At 42.7% G+C, this 14,203-nt stretch overlaps 1 protein-coding gene across 1 annotated transcript; it reads right to left on the bottom strand.

The window, feature by feature from the left end:
* Positions 1 to 3,962: 3,962 nt before the first annotated feature.
* Positions 3,963 to 13,980, bottom strand: LOC143035891 (uncharacterized). Its single transcript, XM_076203060.1, has 2 exons — positions 12,900 to 13,980; positions 3,963 to 6,622 (listed from the first exon to the last, which is right to left on the bottom strand). The coding sequence occupies exon 2, from the start codon at positions 6,620 to 6,622 to the stop codon at positions 5,000 to 5,002; it is 1,623 nt and encodes a 540-aa protein (XP_076059175.1). The 5' UTR covers positions 12,900 to 13,980; the 3' UTR covers positions 3,963 to 4,999.
* Between the last annotated feature and the right edge of the window lie 223 nt (positions 13,981 to 14,203).

Below are 14,203 nucleotides of genomic sequence, written 5' to 3'. Positions count from 1 at the left end.
CTAATAAGGGCGCAACCACCAGGTTGGAGTCGGGGTCGAGGTGCGGTGGGGTCGAGAGACGTTGTGATGACATTCGAGTAGTGGGGGCTAATATGTGGGGTGTGTAAGCATTTAACAGTGAAATATGTTACGTTAGCGTGTATTCGTTCCGTCAGAGGGGATAGATGTAGTTCCTGTAGCATGTTGGCAACCCGAGTAGAGATTGGGCAACCTAGTATGAGCCGCATAGCTTTATTTTGAAATTTATCGAGGGGGTTCAATGCTGATTTAGGTAGTTGACATAAGGCAGGAGAGAGATAATCGATGACTGAACGGATAAATGCTACGTATATATTTCTTGCCACTGCTATGGAGATCCCAGCAGCGTTGTTGGTAAGCCACTGAAGAGGTGTTAGGCGTTGTTGTAGTCGAGTCAATACGTCATCAACAAGTGGATGAATACGCTGCCGTGCGGGGGTGGGGGGGGGGGGTGACGCGGACGGGCGCTCCCAGGTAGATATACTGCGTGCAGAGTGGTATAACGCTGGTACCTACTAGGAAAGCAGGGAGTGTTCGTGGCTTACGGGGAGAGAAAATCCTGCACTTTTCGGGGGATATGATGAGACCACATGAAGATGAGTGTTCATAAAACGAGTGGAGAAAGAGCTGAAGATCTTCAGAGGAGGTCGAATGAATGCATATGTCGTCTGCATAACATGTAACTTGGGTACCTGGGACATCAGGGAGTAGAGAGAGAAGGCGATGCATGAGGACATTGAATAAAAATGGACTGAGGACACCTCCCTGTGGGGTGCCAAGGTCAAATCTCCTGGTAGCACTAATAGCCCCTTTATAGAGTACACGAGACGATCTGTTGCTCAGGTATCCTTGCACCCATCTCAAGAGATTCCCTTTGATATTAAAATCTACAAGCTGATCGAGGATGATATCCTTGTTTGCAATGTCAAACGCACTTTTAAGATCTAGAAAGGCCACAATACTGGGAGGGGAGAGGCGGGTGTATAATTCATAGAGACAGTGATGTGTGCTGCGGTGGGGCAGAAAACCATAGAGCCTAGTGGAGAGTTTGTCGTGGAGGCGGAACATGAGGCGGTTGAGAAGAATACGCTCTAGCACTTTGCTAAAGCAGGACGTGAGGGAAATGGGTCGGAATTTGTCGGAACCGGGTTTAGGAATTGGAACAATGAGACTGGTCGTCCAGGCTTGTGGAACATATCCATATCGTAGGCAGAGATTATAGAGACGGAGGAGGGGGTCACTTGGTACTTTTAGGAGAAGGCGGAGGACTGAGTACGTGATACCATCATCACCCGGAGCTGTCGACCTACTGCTGGCAAGAGCACGGCATAATTCGGATTTTGTTATGGGTATATTGTCCTCCTCATCTGGTTCTAGCATAGCTGCGGACAGACGAAGAGTGCGATGTAACGAATGAGTGGAGAGGGACTCTCTAATATGCACTGGGAGATTACGAACACTGGATTGTTCAGACCAATCCTCTATGAGGGCCTGTGCGTAATGAGATGGGCTATGGTGAAGACCAATGGGTGTCTTCTTTCGGATCACCTTCTTAATAAGTCTCCACATGGTTCCCACGCTTGTCTGTTGGTTGATGCCATTAGTGAATTGGTTCCAGGCGTCAGTGTGTGCACACTGTTGTATGGTTACCAAGGCGGAACTTGATTCTTGGTATTGCCGTAGAGTGTCGGGGTTAGGAGATCTCTGATATGCAAGGCCGTCTGCTTCTGCCTGTCTTTCTGCTGTTAGTATACGGTCGTTGAGCATCCAAGGCTGTACTCTCTATATAAATCGTTAGTTCGTCCACATTTGGAATATGCTGTTTCCGTATGGTCACCGAATCTCATTAAAGACATTGACAGACTGGAAAAGGTACAACGGCGAGCCACAAAACTGATTCCAAATATCAAAAATAAATCATACGAAAATCGACTTAAGCACATGAATCTGTTTTCCCTAAAAAAGCGTAGACTCAGAGGTGACTTGATACAGGTCTTTAAGATTTTAAAGGGAATTGACAACATCAAAAGTGACAAAATTTTCACATTGAATGAGAATCAGACAAGAAACAATGGTCTCAAACTGTCCGGAAATAGATTCAATTTGGAAGTAGGTAGAAACAACTTTGCCAACCGTGTAGTTAATGAATGGAATAAACTTCCTGCACAGGTAGTGCAATGTAGTTCAGTTCGAAGCTTTAAGAATCATTTAGATAAATACCTAAGTAAGATGCTGTAATTATTATAATCTATGTTATATTATTTGTTTTTGTTTTGTTATAATTTGTCTGTCTGATTTTCATTTATTATTAGTTATATGTCAATTTATTATCATTTACTATTTACCTGTTTGTTTGTTATTCAACTATACCAATGCATTTATTTATGTATTTTAATTGTTATTTACATTGTTATAGTTTTAATTTATTATTAATATGATTTTTTTTTTTTTTTTTTTTTTTTTTTCATCCGACCTAGATATGGATCAAAAGGTCTCCTGTCGGCATGCTTTGCCTTTGTAATCCTTTGTAATTTGGCCTACGTACATAACGATCGAAAAAGTTGTGTGTGCAGGTGACAAGAGAGTTGTATAACTTTTCAGGAGATTCAACATTAAACTTGGGGAGGTGTGCAGATACGAAGGAGACGTAGTTGGGAGAATACTTTGGGGGGATACTGATTCGCGTGCGTTGGTAAGCTGGAGTAGGCATCACTGGGACTGAATACCGAAGGCAGAGAGCGAGGTGATCTGAGAAGAGGACAGGCACCGAAAAGCACTTGACGTTGGTAGGCACGAGTCCACATGTAAGTATGTGATCGAGGGTACCCCCCCGAGCGTGCGTAGCACCACCAGTGTTCCAGCGGGTTAGATGGTTGTGATGTATAAAGTCGACTAGCCGGGTTCCGCTACGATTTACAGTGTCCGATTGGTCACCTAGGGTAGGGTGTCTAGCATTAAAATCGCCCATGTATATCATACCACGAGTTGTGGGAGTAGGAAGGGCTGCAGTATTCAGCTTACCAGGGGCAGAATAAACGTTACAGAGGCGAATTGTACCACTTCCTAGTGCAACCTCAATAAGTTGGTAAGTCGTGTCATTGTCCTCGGAAGTGCCGAGTGGTCGATGCTGGACGGTGGAGTGTACATAAGTAAGGAGCCCATTTCGAATGTGGTGAACATATGGAATATAACCACTAAGGGATGGGGCTGCCCCCCCACCAGTGGGACGTCCAACAAAAGCTTCTTGGATAAAGATGACGTTCGGTTGATGATGGTTGACGTAGGCCCTGAGTGCAGCAACCTTCGCGGGTGTGGTTATACCACAGGCATTCCAAGAGAGGATGTGTAGCTGTGCGTTGTTATTGAACGTTATTTCTGTTCTTTCGGAGGCCAGGTGAGACGATAGTAGAGGATCGGGCACTACCTCCTGTTAGTCCTCGGGAGGGGGCGTCCACTGTGATGGCAATCATTTTCTCGAGGCGAGTAGCGAGTGAGTCAAATTTAACAGTAAGTGCAGAGGTTGACGCGATGTTAGCCTGCTGGGCATCCACGAGCGATTTGAGTGTTGCATCGTTAACCGATAGTCGTGTAGACAAGGAGTCAAAGGCGGCCATAAGAGAATCAAAGCGAGCTTCGATGCTATCAAATCGAGTTTCAATAATTGCAACACGATTTGTAAGGGAGATACACTGAGATTTGAGAGATTCTACGGCCTCTTGGAGCGTAATGATCTGCCGTGAGGCGGCAGCGGTGGATGGCGGCGATGGTGGCGGTGGGGGTGGAGTTTGGGTACTCGGAGCCAAGCGTACTCGTTTGGTACATCCATGCCACACATTAACTCCGGGCATTTGGCACCGCGGGCATTTCCACTGCGATTTGTCTGGTGTAGGTGGTTTTGGTGAGTCTGTCGATGATGCCGAGGTAGAGGTAGGTACTGTGTGTAACCGGACGGGTGTAACTAACTGTTACGTTACTCTATCCTGGTCACTTATAACACAGAAAATGTTTAAGGGTGTCCACTGCCAAACGCCTCTAAGTTTTGTTTGTTTATTGTCCTATTCAATCTACTGTTTCTCTTGGTACACTCTTACACTATTCTATTTCCTAGGCAACGTCACTGGCAGAACGCCGCTCCCAGCCCCAGCATGCCGTTATAAACCTCGGAAGTTGCTTGGGGAGTTGCTATGTTCGCATAACTGAATTCTTTATGTGAGCTGGGTTTACTTCGTCACATCTTATATTTTAATTTACATAATTAGTTTATAATTTAGTCTGACAGCCAGACTATAATATATATATCCAGGGGTGGTTCGTCAGTATACGTAATAATGTGTTTATTGGTGTGTGGTCGCGTGTGCATGTTGTGGGAAAATGCTTGTCTCAGCTTATTTTCCCAGGAAGTGTCTGGCGTCGTATAGTCTGCCGGCATAGTGTGAGTGTGGGAGTGAGTGGAGGTGAGTGGGTTATATGACTGAGTGATGTATTTACTTGTTTATGGGGCGTATACATATCGCTCTCCCCCTGGGGTTAGGTGGCTCCCGGCACCTAGGGTACATGGTTTACAAAAGTATATATACATAGGTAATACATCGAGAAAAAGTTTCAGAGACACAAAATCCTGTGGGGTTATAAATGTGCAGATGGGGGGGTGTTGTTGAAGAGATTCTGAGATCCCAAGAGGGATCATGCACTGAAAATAGGGGTAGTGATGTTGTGTCTCAGAAGTGTAACGTTGTGTCTCACCAGATTACACTTTATATTGGGTTTCACATACACTGTTTAATTCACTTTTTAAATGTTATTGTTTTTATGGTTTAACACTATCACTGTTGGGAGTGTTGTTTTTCTAAACACTGTTCTATGGTCAGTGTGGTGTGTCACCTTGCACTTGTTTTATCAAGCTATTGGGTGAGACACAAGAATAAACTTAATCTAGGTTTACAACAATTTGGGTATGGAGATGGAAAGGTTTTGGAAGGTGTTACTTCATGCAACAGAATATGATTATTATTATTAGTATAAAGAGAATGATTAAGAGGGAAAGGGCTGTGGAGGTATATGGAAGAATCCTATGATGTAAGTCGAATGAATCCATGTCTAGAGTGATTGATTTATTTAGTTGGTGTATTATGTCTATCTTGCTTGGAAGGATGGTATTGGGACTCTTGGGTAGGGGAGGGAGTATTAATTGGGTTATGGGACCTAGGTCGTGGGTCAAATTGAGGGTACCTTGGTCGTGGAGGTTATTGGGTAGTAGCATTGAGTTCATTGTGTAGATTTGGCAAATGTCAGGCAGTGTGATGGAGCCGTTGACCTTATGGTGGGTGGGTGGTTTACGGGGGCACATGACAGATACTAAGGTTGGATGAGGGAGGTATAGGAAGTGTTTATGTCCTACATGTGTATGGTGAATTTTGGTGTTGTCTGAGAAACGGAAATCACAAGTTTCGGTAAGATGTATTCGGTTGGTTGTAAGTTCTGAGAGGCAGGGTTGGGATTTAGTTAGTTGGAAATGGAAAGGATAGGCTGGACAGATGTGGAAGTTGGGTCGTGCTGTCTTGCAAGTTGTTATGGTGTCCGGTGATGTCAGTGTTAGCCACTGACCGTCGGTTGATTTTAAGATGGTAGAGGTTGGTAGGTTGAGGGTCATTGTTCGGTTTTGGTAAGGGTATGGGAAAGGATAGATTTCCCAAAGGGAGAATCTCTTGACAGGGTCCATCGGTATGTTGATTAAAATAAATTGTTGGAAGATAGTTGATGCTAGGATGGGGTAGTAATGTTGTATTTCGTGTTTGGAAAAGAAAGGGGTAAGTTGTAGTGTACTGTGGGCTCGTCGTAGTGTCTGGGTAAGCTGGGTTGGGGTGATCATTTGGGAGTCGACTACACCTGCATGGGCGTTCCAGATGTCTTTCTGTATGAGATTGGTATGGTCTTTGAGGCTATCTAGTTCTTTGTCTAGGTTATTTAGGTGATAAAGGAAGAAAAGGGCTGTTTGGGAATTTGTGATTTGAGACAACTGGGTGTTTGTGAATTGTGCAAGGTAGTTGTATTTGTCTATGACTGAATTTACAGAATCAGCGAGGAGATCTATGTTCTGTGAATTTAAGTCAATGAGTTTCCCTTGTTGTTGGAGTACTCTTGTTATTTTTCCTATGTGTGTATCCACTGTGTGGATATCTTGATCAGTAGCAGTTCCAAATAGGGATTTAGAGATAATGCCAACGAAATCGAATAGGCCTCTTTTGGTTCTTCTGGTGTTGATAGTGTCGTTGTCTGGGTCTGGAAGGTGGTATATTGTGTATTTTATCTTGTTGAGTTTACTTTGTAATGAGTTGACGTTGTGGTAGAGTATCTGTGAGGTCTCATAATTTTGGTGTGTGTTATTTGGTATTTGCCTGTTTATGTTGTTCTGTATTTCTTGTAGGTCATTTTGTAGTTTAGAAATTGGTTCTAGCAAGGATGTGGGTGAGATGCGGAGTTTCACCATGATGGAGTCTTCAACGCAGGCTGTGGTGCCGTGTTGGTGCACTATGGCGCCAGGCAAAAGCCTTGGGACGGAGAGGGCGAGGTGGACGATGAGTGGGATGAGTTGTAGAGATCTCATCTGTGGAAAGAGGGGTCGTGTCTGAGTGACTAAGGATATGTTTGTCTGACCCTCGCTAAGATTATATTGGTCGGAAGGGAGTAGAGAAGTTTTATAGATATGTGGAAAAGAGTTCTTATTGGAAATGGGCTATTTTAACCTCCACTGATAGATACATGGCGTCCTGCATCTTCATGGGCGAGAGCTAGAGTGCATGTTTAGTTGCGTCGACGCAGAGTCATGGGATGAGACTTGCGTATTGGTGATTGGTGTGTGTCTGTGATAGGTGGGTTGTGGATGGGAGGTGAGATTGGGTCGAGGTTCAGTTTGACCTTTCTCAACTTCTCTCCATGTATGGTGAAGGTGGATTGATCAGAAGGATCTGTTAGTAGGAAGACATTGTTAGGGAGTGAACTTGTGACTATGAAGGGGCCTAGGAATTTGGGTTTGAGTTTGTTTGTTCGACCTGAGTCCTTTATCATGACTGTGTCGTCGGGTGCTATGTCAAGTGGAATTGACCGTTTGTGTTGGTTAGTCTTTGTCTTTTCCTGGGCTTCTTTCAGGTTTGCTCTAACTTTTTTATAAATTGTTTGCATACCTCTTTTGATGCAGTGTGAGAGGTTATCTATGTTGTATAAGGGTGGGGGGGGTTGGTTGAATATTTGGTAGGGTAGGCGCATTGGTTGGCCGAAAATGATTTCATGTGGGGACATCTTTGTTGCGGAATTTATTGTGCTATTGATACTGGCTTGTACCTGTGGTAGCCAGTCTTCCCAAGTGTCCATGAGGTCATTGACCAATGGTCTGAGAATTTCTAGGACCTTGCGATTTGTTCGCTCAGTCAGACCGTTTCCCTGGGGGTGGTATGCAGTGGCAAATGTTTGGTCAATGTTGTAAAGGTGTGCTATTTCGCGCATCACTTCATTTTTGAATTCTGAGCCATTGTCAGATAACATTGTGTGTGGTATGTTGTATTTACAAAATATATTGTTGACCAGGGCTTTGGCTACAGTCTCTGCTGTTTTGTTTTGGAGTGGTATTAAGATTGTGTATTTAGTGAAATAATCTATTGCTGTGAGTACATAATTGGAACCTTGATGGCTCGTTGGCATTTTCAGTAGGTCAATGCCAAGTGTTTCCCATGGCTCAGCTGGGAGTGGGATGTCTTTAATGTGGATTTGTTTCGGGTCAGGGCCTCTGAATTGGTTACAAGTTACACAAGAATCTATGTGTGTGGTTATATCTCTTTTCATGTTAAGCCAGTAATATGTGTGTCTAGCAGTGTTTAGTGTCTTGTCTCTGCCCGAGTGGCCTCCCATTGCACTGTCGTGCAATATGTGAAGGACCTTGGGGACTAGGGCTCTGGGAATAACAGTAACCTCTCTTGTATTAATGGTTCTCCTTATGGCTCCGTCGACCAGATTGAGTTCCTCAATAGGGACAGGTGGTCGGGAGTGTAAGGGGGTTTGTGAGATGAGATGCTGTTTTATTGGAGACCATATTGGGTCACTGTCTGTTTCGTCCCTAAGTTCTCGCATGGGTATGCATGTGGTTTGGGTGATGGGGGTGATGTGAGTTTGTCTGCTCAAGCAGTCTGCCACTACGTTAGCTTTGCCAGCTAAGTATACGATCATGGGATCGTAATCAAGGAGAGTTGTTTTCCATCTAGCAATTCTCCCATGTAAGTCTTTGGAGTTAAAAAGATAGACTAGTGGTTGGTGGTCTGTTAGTATGGTAATCTTGTAGCCTAAAATGAGGTATTTAAAGTGTTTTAGTGCCCATATGATTGCGAGACCTTCTTTGTGTGTTGTTGAGTAGTTATTTTCAGTTTTGTTGAGGACTCTACTTGCGTAGGCTATGGCGTGTTCTTTGCCATTGTCATCTTTCTGTTGTAGGACTGCGCCTATTCCTTTAGAGGAGGCGTCTGTGTAAAGAAAGAATTCTTTCTTCATATCAGGGAAAACTAGTACAGGGGCTGTGGTGAGTGCGTGTTTGAGAGTGTCGAAACTTTGCTGTTCTGCTTCTGACCATTGAAATGGCTCGCCTTTCCTTGTGAATTTGGTCAGAGGGGAAGCAATATCAGCAAAGTTTCGTATGAAGTGTCTGTAATAGGAGGCTAACCCAATGAAACTTCTTGTTTCATTAGCGTTTCTGGGGGTTGGGAAATTGTTTATTGTATCTATTTTATCTGTGGTTGTGTGAATCCCTTTTGCATCCACTTTATGGCCTAGGAAGGTGAGTTCCTTCATGAGGAATCTACATTTCTTTAATTGAATCTTTAATCCGGTATGTTTGAGACGTTTGATGACAATCTCTAAAGTGTTAAGGTGGTCTCTTTCTGTGGGGCTATATATAATGAGGTCGTCTAAATAGACGAATAATGAGATTCCTATCATGTCACTGAAAATGCGGGTCATCAACCTTTGTTGGGTTGAGGGGGCATTCTTAAGGCCAAAGGGCATACGTTCAAAGCGAAAATGTCCTTTGTCCGTGGAAAATGCAGTTACGGGTTTTGATTCCTCTGTTAGTTCGACCTGCCAGAAGGCTGACTTGAGGTCTATTGTGGAAAAAACAGAGTTCCCGTTGCCAATGCATTGTAGTAATTCTTGCATGGCGGGGAGGGGGTGTGGGTCAGATTGAGTTAGGTTGTTTATTTTTCTGAAATCAACAACAGGGCGTAAGGTTCCGTCTTTCTTAGGGACCAAAAAGAGGGGACTGTTCCATGGGGAGTCTGAATGGGAAATTACGCCTTGGTGTATCATCTCATGTACACTGTCATTGACTTGGGATTTCCTACTGTGGGGTATGCGGTAAGCGGGGGTGTATGAAGGGGGGGTGTTTGGGGGAATTTGGATGTGATGTTTGATTATATCACATTTGCCTAGTGATTCGCCTTCTAAGGCGACAGCTGATCTATTCCTCTGTAGGAGAGCTAATAGCTCGTTATGACTTTCTCCATCAGCTGATGTCGTGATTTGGTCTGGGGGAATAGGGGGGAGGGGTTGAGTTGGTCTTACTTGGTTGATGTGTTGCGGAAGTGGTTCCTGGATAGGGGAGTTATGGAGATGGACTGCGCAGATGTTTGTATTCTTCCTGATTTTACGGTGTTGTTCTGAGGTGTTTATTAACATAGCTAGTGTATGTTTATTTTCTGATATTGTGTCCCAGGAGGACTCAATGGTTATGTTGTTAATCCTGGACGTGTCTGAGTCGATTATGACGTCCTGATGGTCTATTGCACCGGGTATGTATAGTGGGACTGTTATTGAATGTCTAGGGGGTATGATGACTGTGTTAGACATCAGTGCCTTTGAGGTGACATAAGGGGGTGGTCGGAAGGAATAGCTGTTAGTGGGATTGGGAGTATTAAAGGAAGGTAGACATGAGAGATGTTGTGTGTCTGAGTCGGGTGTCTCAGGGACTGTTGATTCATTATTTACATCTCGGAAGGAGATTTTGTTAGTCTCAAAGTCTATCTTAGTTTTCCAAATCTTTAGTGAATGTAGTCCTATTATACCTTGTTGATCAAGGCTCCATTCATCAGCTATGTGGAAAGTTGTGAAACCTACTTTGTGATTGTTGACTTCAATATTTAAGTCTATGGTGTCGTGTAGAGGAATTGTGCTCCCTTCTATTAAGAGTCCTTCCATATTGGAAAATTGAATTTGGGGTGGGTCATTTAATGCTTCATACAGAGCTCTTGGGATGATGTTCAGGTTTGTTCCTGTATCAACCATCATGGCAACTTTAAGTTGGTCTAGGCTTACTTCTAGGGTGAGGTATTTGTGTTGTGTATGAGATATTCCTATGGTGGTTTGGTGTGTGAGGCTGGTACACGTTCCCCCAATCGTTGTTGAGTACTGGTTGTCGTGTTGGAGGGGGGTATTTTTCGATGGGTGGTGAATGGGTTGTTAGTTCTCTGATGCGGTTGTTGTTGTGTTTTCTGTAGGTAACACTCTTCGTTGGAGTGAGATGATGTTTGGTGTAGGTTGCAGTATTTGATTGGATGTGTTGGTGTAGGGAGGAGTGGGTGTTTAAAGGGGGGTTGAACTTGTTGTTTTTGCTGTGTCCAACACTGGGCATCTGTGTGGGAAAAGGTTCCATGAACTGAGCAAGGGATAGGGTGGGGTTGTACCTGTGTGTGTTGCTTTTGTTGTGTCCAACACTGGGCATCGGTGTGGGAGAAGGTTCCATGAACTGAGCAAGGGATAGGGTGGTGTTGTACCTGCGGGTATTGTTGTTGCTGTATGCAGTCTTTTGTGTTGTGACTGTTTGATGAATGGTAGGAGCACCACTTAGAAGGTTGTTCTTGATTGGTGGGAGGGGGTTGCTGTGAGTGAAGGCTATTTAGTCTGGGGAGATGGTTGGGGGTATCTAAGGATATATTGCAAGCATTCATGATATCTAAAATATAGGTATAAGCTAGAGGATTTGTAGTGTCTAGTTCCTTTTTGGAGGATTCTTTTAAACACTTTGGAGGGAGTTGGGAGAGATAGGAAGCTATTTCCAGGAATGTTAGTAGGTGTTTTGTTGGCATTACATTTTGACCAAATTGATCAGTGTGAGTCCAAGGAGAGTTATTCTCTAGGTCTTCTCTGACCTCTTTCATTCCGTTTGCAACAAAGTCCATTATATTAGTAATGGAATGTGGTTGGACTCTAGTGTTATTTAGGAAAGTGATGAGAAATGAAATGTTATTTGGTTGTTTGTTATGAAAAACCTTAAGAAGGTGGTGTTTATATTCCTGATAAGTGATTCCAGATGCAACTAGGGTGTCTAGCATCCTTGCCTTTGAACGGCAAATGTCAGATGGGTTTATTTTCTGACGGCACAAATTTATTTTATCTGTATCTGAATATTTTATGTTCTTAGAGAAAAATAGATCACATGCTGTCAAGAAATCTGTAATGGATATTCCACTATCCTGGGAAAAGGTTGGGATTTCTGTGAGGGGGGTTATGGTTTGATAGTTGTTAATTATTGTTGGTTGAGTTAGTGGGTAAGGGTAATATTGTGGGTTTGGAGGAAGGTTAGGTTGTGGTTGGTGGTATGGTGTAGAGTGGGTTTGACCAGATGGGGTATGGGGGGAAGGAAAGGGGAAGTTTTGGTACTGCTGCTGAATGGGAGGGGGGTTATTATGTGTTTGGATATGGGGGTTGGATGGATTATGGTTTATAGGAGGTTTTGTTTGCATATTTGGAGGAGCAATATGAGGAGTTGGTTGGGTGGGTTGTTGTGGTTCAGATGGTTTGGAGATGTCTACTTGAGAAGGCTGGTTGAAAAAAGGTAAGACATCGTTCTCATAAAGAGGGTCTATTTGAGTATCTGCATTGGGATTAGTTTTGTCAGGATTATTTAATTGGTCATTGGTTAACTGTTTAGAGGTATTGTCAACCTGTGGATATAGGTAAAAATGGTCTGGTTTGTCATTGCCAATTAAGTCTTCTGTGTGTATTTCCTCTTTGTCACTGGATATATCATGTTGTTTGTCTTCTCTAGACTTTGAGAAGACGCTATGTAAACTTTGTTTAATTTTGGATCTGGTGGCAAAGGCCATGTTGTTAAGTCATGTATTAGTTAATAGTTAGTTTTGATTGTACTCTAAGAGAAAAAAAAAGGGAGTTGTTAAAATATGAATAATAGGTATATAGTAACTAAGGGTATTATGTTATGCTTAGATATGGGAAGGGGGATATAGTAATGGGATTACAAAATCATAAAAATATATGTGTATGTATATATAAAAAAAAATGGAATTAATATTATATAATAAGGAGTTAATTTTGTGATATTATTCTTATAATAGGATTAATTATGGTTGTTCATAAAAAAATTACAGCAGTAAAGTAGGTTACATTGATAAAAATGTATAAGTTCTATGTAAATATTGAATTTTTAAACATATAAGAGCTATTTGTTTAAACAAGAATTACTTAACTAGAAGAATGTGGAATTAATATTATATAATAAGGAGTTAATTTTTGTGATATTATTCTTATAATAGAATTAATTATGGTTGTTCATAAAAAAATTACAGCAGTAAGGTAGGTTACATTGATAAAAATGTATAAGTTCTATGTAAATATTGAATTTTAAACATATAAGAACTATTTGTTTAAACAAGAATTACATAATTAGAAGAATGCATATGCAGATTAAAGGGTATTACTTAATGATAATTTTTTGGAGAGAAAAAAAAAAAACTTCTAAATGACAATATGCTAATATAGTGCGAGATTACATACTCGTTGTATAGCTAAGGTGTACGTGCGTAGGTATCTAAGGGCGTAAGGGTTACCTTAATACCGTGCTTTGAAGCAAGTTTTTTTCAGATGTTGTGGTTCTCGGTGGAACGTGACACTCGGATGAGTGGTGGTGGTTGAGCGGATGAGGTGGCTGTTACGCGAGTCAGTGCGCAGCCGGTGTGAGTCCTCTGGGGCGGGTGAGGTCAGTGCTCAAGCGAAGGAAGTCCAGAGGGCTCGGTGAATTGATGTTCGCATAGAAAAAAAAAATGCGAGTATCAGGTGTGGTTTGGAGTTGGTAATGTATGATTATTATCACTGGAATATATTGGTGTTAAATATAAGGATTGATGTTACCTTTATAATGTTGATTATAGTAGTGGGAGATCAGCCTGTGACGATTGCCCGTGAATAGGGAGTGTAGACCAAGTTCTTGTTCTTGAGAGCGTTTTGTTCAGTGCGGTTATTTGATCGTCGATGTATGTAGTTGGCTCAGAGTGGACGGGTTTGAGGTTCACCGTAGTAGGTACACCGTAGTCTCTTCGAAGTAGTAGGTTGCGGGAGTGCTGCCACCAGTAAATGTAACCGGACGGGTGTAACTAACTGTTACGTTACTCCATCCTGGTCACTTATAACACAGAAAATGTTTAAGGGTGTCCACTGCCAAACGCCTCTAAGTTTTGTTTGTTTATTGTCCTATTCAATCTACTGTTTCTCTTGGTACACTCTTACACTATTCTATTTCCTAGGCAACGTCACTGGCAGAACGCCGCTCCCAGCCCCAGCATGCCGTTATAAACCTCGGAAGTTGCTTGGGGAGTTGCTATGTTCGCATAACTGAATTCTTTATGTGAGCTGGGTTTACTTCGTCACATCTTATATTTTAATTTACATAATTAGTTTATAATTTAGTCTGACAGCCAGACTATAATATATATATCCAGGGGTGGTTCGTCAGTATACGTAATAATGTGTTTATTGGTGTGTGGTCGCGTGTGCATGTTGTGGGAAAATGCTTGTCTCAGCTTATTTTCCCAGGAAGTGTCTGGCGTCGTATAGTCTGCCGGCATAGTGTGAGTGTGGGAGTGAGTGGAGGTGAGTGGGTTATATGACTGAGTGATGTATTTACTTGTTTATGGGGCGTATACACTGTGGTTGCTGTAGGACTACGATGAGGGCAGGAACGCGAGTCATGTTCAGCTGAACACCATGCACACTTTTCATGGGCATTGCAATACCGAGAGATATGACCAATACCCCAACATTTGAAGCACCATGGTTTTTCGTCAGGCATTTTGCGGAGTTCACATGGTGGTAGGCAAGGAAGGAAGGAAAAGTTAATGTGGGATGGGGGCGGGTT

The sequence above is a fragment of the Oratosquilla oratoria genome, chromosome 19, assembly GCF_046742065.1.
Source record: "Oratosquilla oratoria isolate Oo_2021 chromosome 19, ASM4674206v1, whole genome shotgun sequence".
In the NCBI taxonomy this organism is placed as follows: Eukaryota; Metazoa; Arthropoda; class Malacostraca; order Stomatopoda; family Squillidae; genus Oratosquilla; species Oratosquilla oratoria.
The sequence above is the reverse complement of the archived record's forward strand: the minus strand, read 5'-3'. Positions and strand labels throughout refer to the sequence as shown.

What these genes read in the sequence shown, in the direction of transcription:
- LOC143035891 (XM_076203060.1), bottom strand. Translation starts at nt 6,622, where the DNA reads ATGAGATCTCTACAACTCATCCCACTCATCGTCCACCTCGCCCTCTCC.